Source organism: Galeopterus variegatus, unplaced genomic scaffold, assembly GCF_000696425.1.
Source record: "Galeopterus variegatus unplaced genomic scaffold, G_variegatus-3.0.2 Scaffold4548, whole genome shotgun sequence".
NCBI classification, from domain to species: Eukaryota; Metazoa; Chordata; class Mammalia; order Dermoptera; family Cynocephalidae; genus Galeopterus; species Galeopterus variegatus.
Window position 1 is genome coordinate 95,429 of NW_007730659.1, and position 907 is coordinate 96,335.

Sequence of the window (907 nt, forward strand, 5' to 3'; positions counted from 1 at the left end):
AAATTAAAAATTTTTTTTTTTTTTTTTTTTTTTTTTTGGCAGCTGGCCAGTACAGGGATCGAACCCTGGACCTTGGTGTTATCAGCACCATGCTCTAAGCAGCTGAGCAATGCAATGGCCAGCCTTGGAAAGTTAAAAATTTCTTGCTGAAAGTAAATAAGTCAGTCAGAGTTTGCTGCTACCGCGGGGGTTGTTATCATCATTTTGCTGTCTTAACATCATGCAAAACCCTTCCTCCCACTCCCTGCCTTTTGACACCAGGGAGGGAAGAGAAGGGCACCAGAAAGTGGGCAGTGAGTCAGGAGCTGGGGGCTCTGTGCCTCTCAGGGTTAGCTCCGAGGTGACTAATAAATCTCCCAGGTGACAGAGAGAACTATGCCCCACCTCCCACCTGGAAACCTGGAGGGGCAGCTTCTCCTGGAAATGGTTGGGGGAAGGGTCAGGGACAGCCCCACAATGGCAGAGGAAGATAGTCAGATCCTATGCTACAAGAATGGCTTGGGGTAGCTGGGGGTAGGGAAGCCAGCAAGGCAGCCCCTGCAGCCTCGAGAAGTGCAGGGGTGCCTGCACCCCAAGAACTGGTGGACGCTGGCATGCATAGATACAGGACCAGGGCTCTGTCCTGATCTGTGGAGAGAGAGCAAGATGGGGGCTGGCTGTGGGGAATGCACAAGGGTTCTCCCTGCCTGAGCTCCAAGGAGGACCCTCACCCATCAGCCCCAGAGCCCAGATGCAACCCAGGGAGACAACATAGCCCCTTGTGAACTGAGCCCATGGCTGGTGATGCGTGTGCCTCTGTGGAGGCAGCAGGGCCACTCACAGCTGTGTCTTTTCCTCCTCGAGATTTGTTGACACACTTTGTCCCTGGGACCAGGAAAGGCTCCCCGGTGGCCTACTCCCTGCCAGA

General features: G+C 54.0%; 1 protein-coding gene across 1 annotated transcript in view; it reads left to right on the forward strand.

Moving 5' to 3' along the window:
• LOC103603322 (chromosome unknown open reading frame, human C7orf57) overlaps positions 1-907 on the forward strand; it is a 23,585-nt gene that overhangs the window by 6,509 nt on the left and 16,169 nt on the right. The window contains exon 4 of the mRNA XM_008587810.1: positions 844-901. Coding sequence (XP_008586032.1) covers positions 844-901 — 58 coding nt within the window. The remainder of the gene's footprint in view (positions 1-843; positions 902-907) is intronic.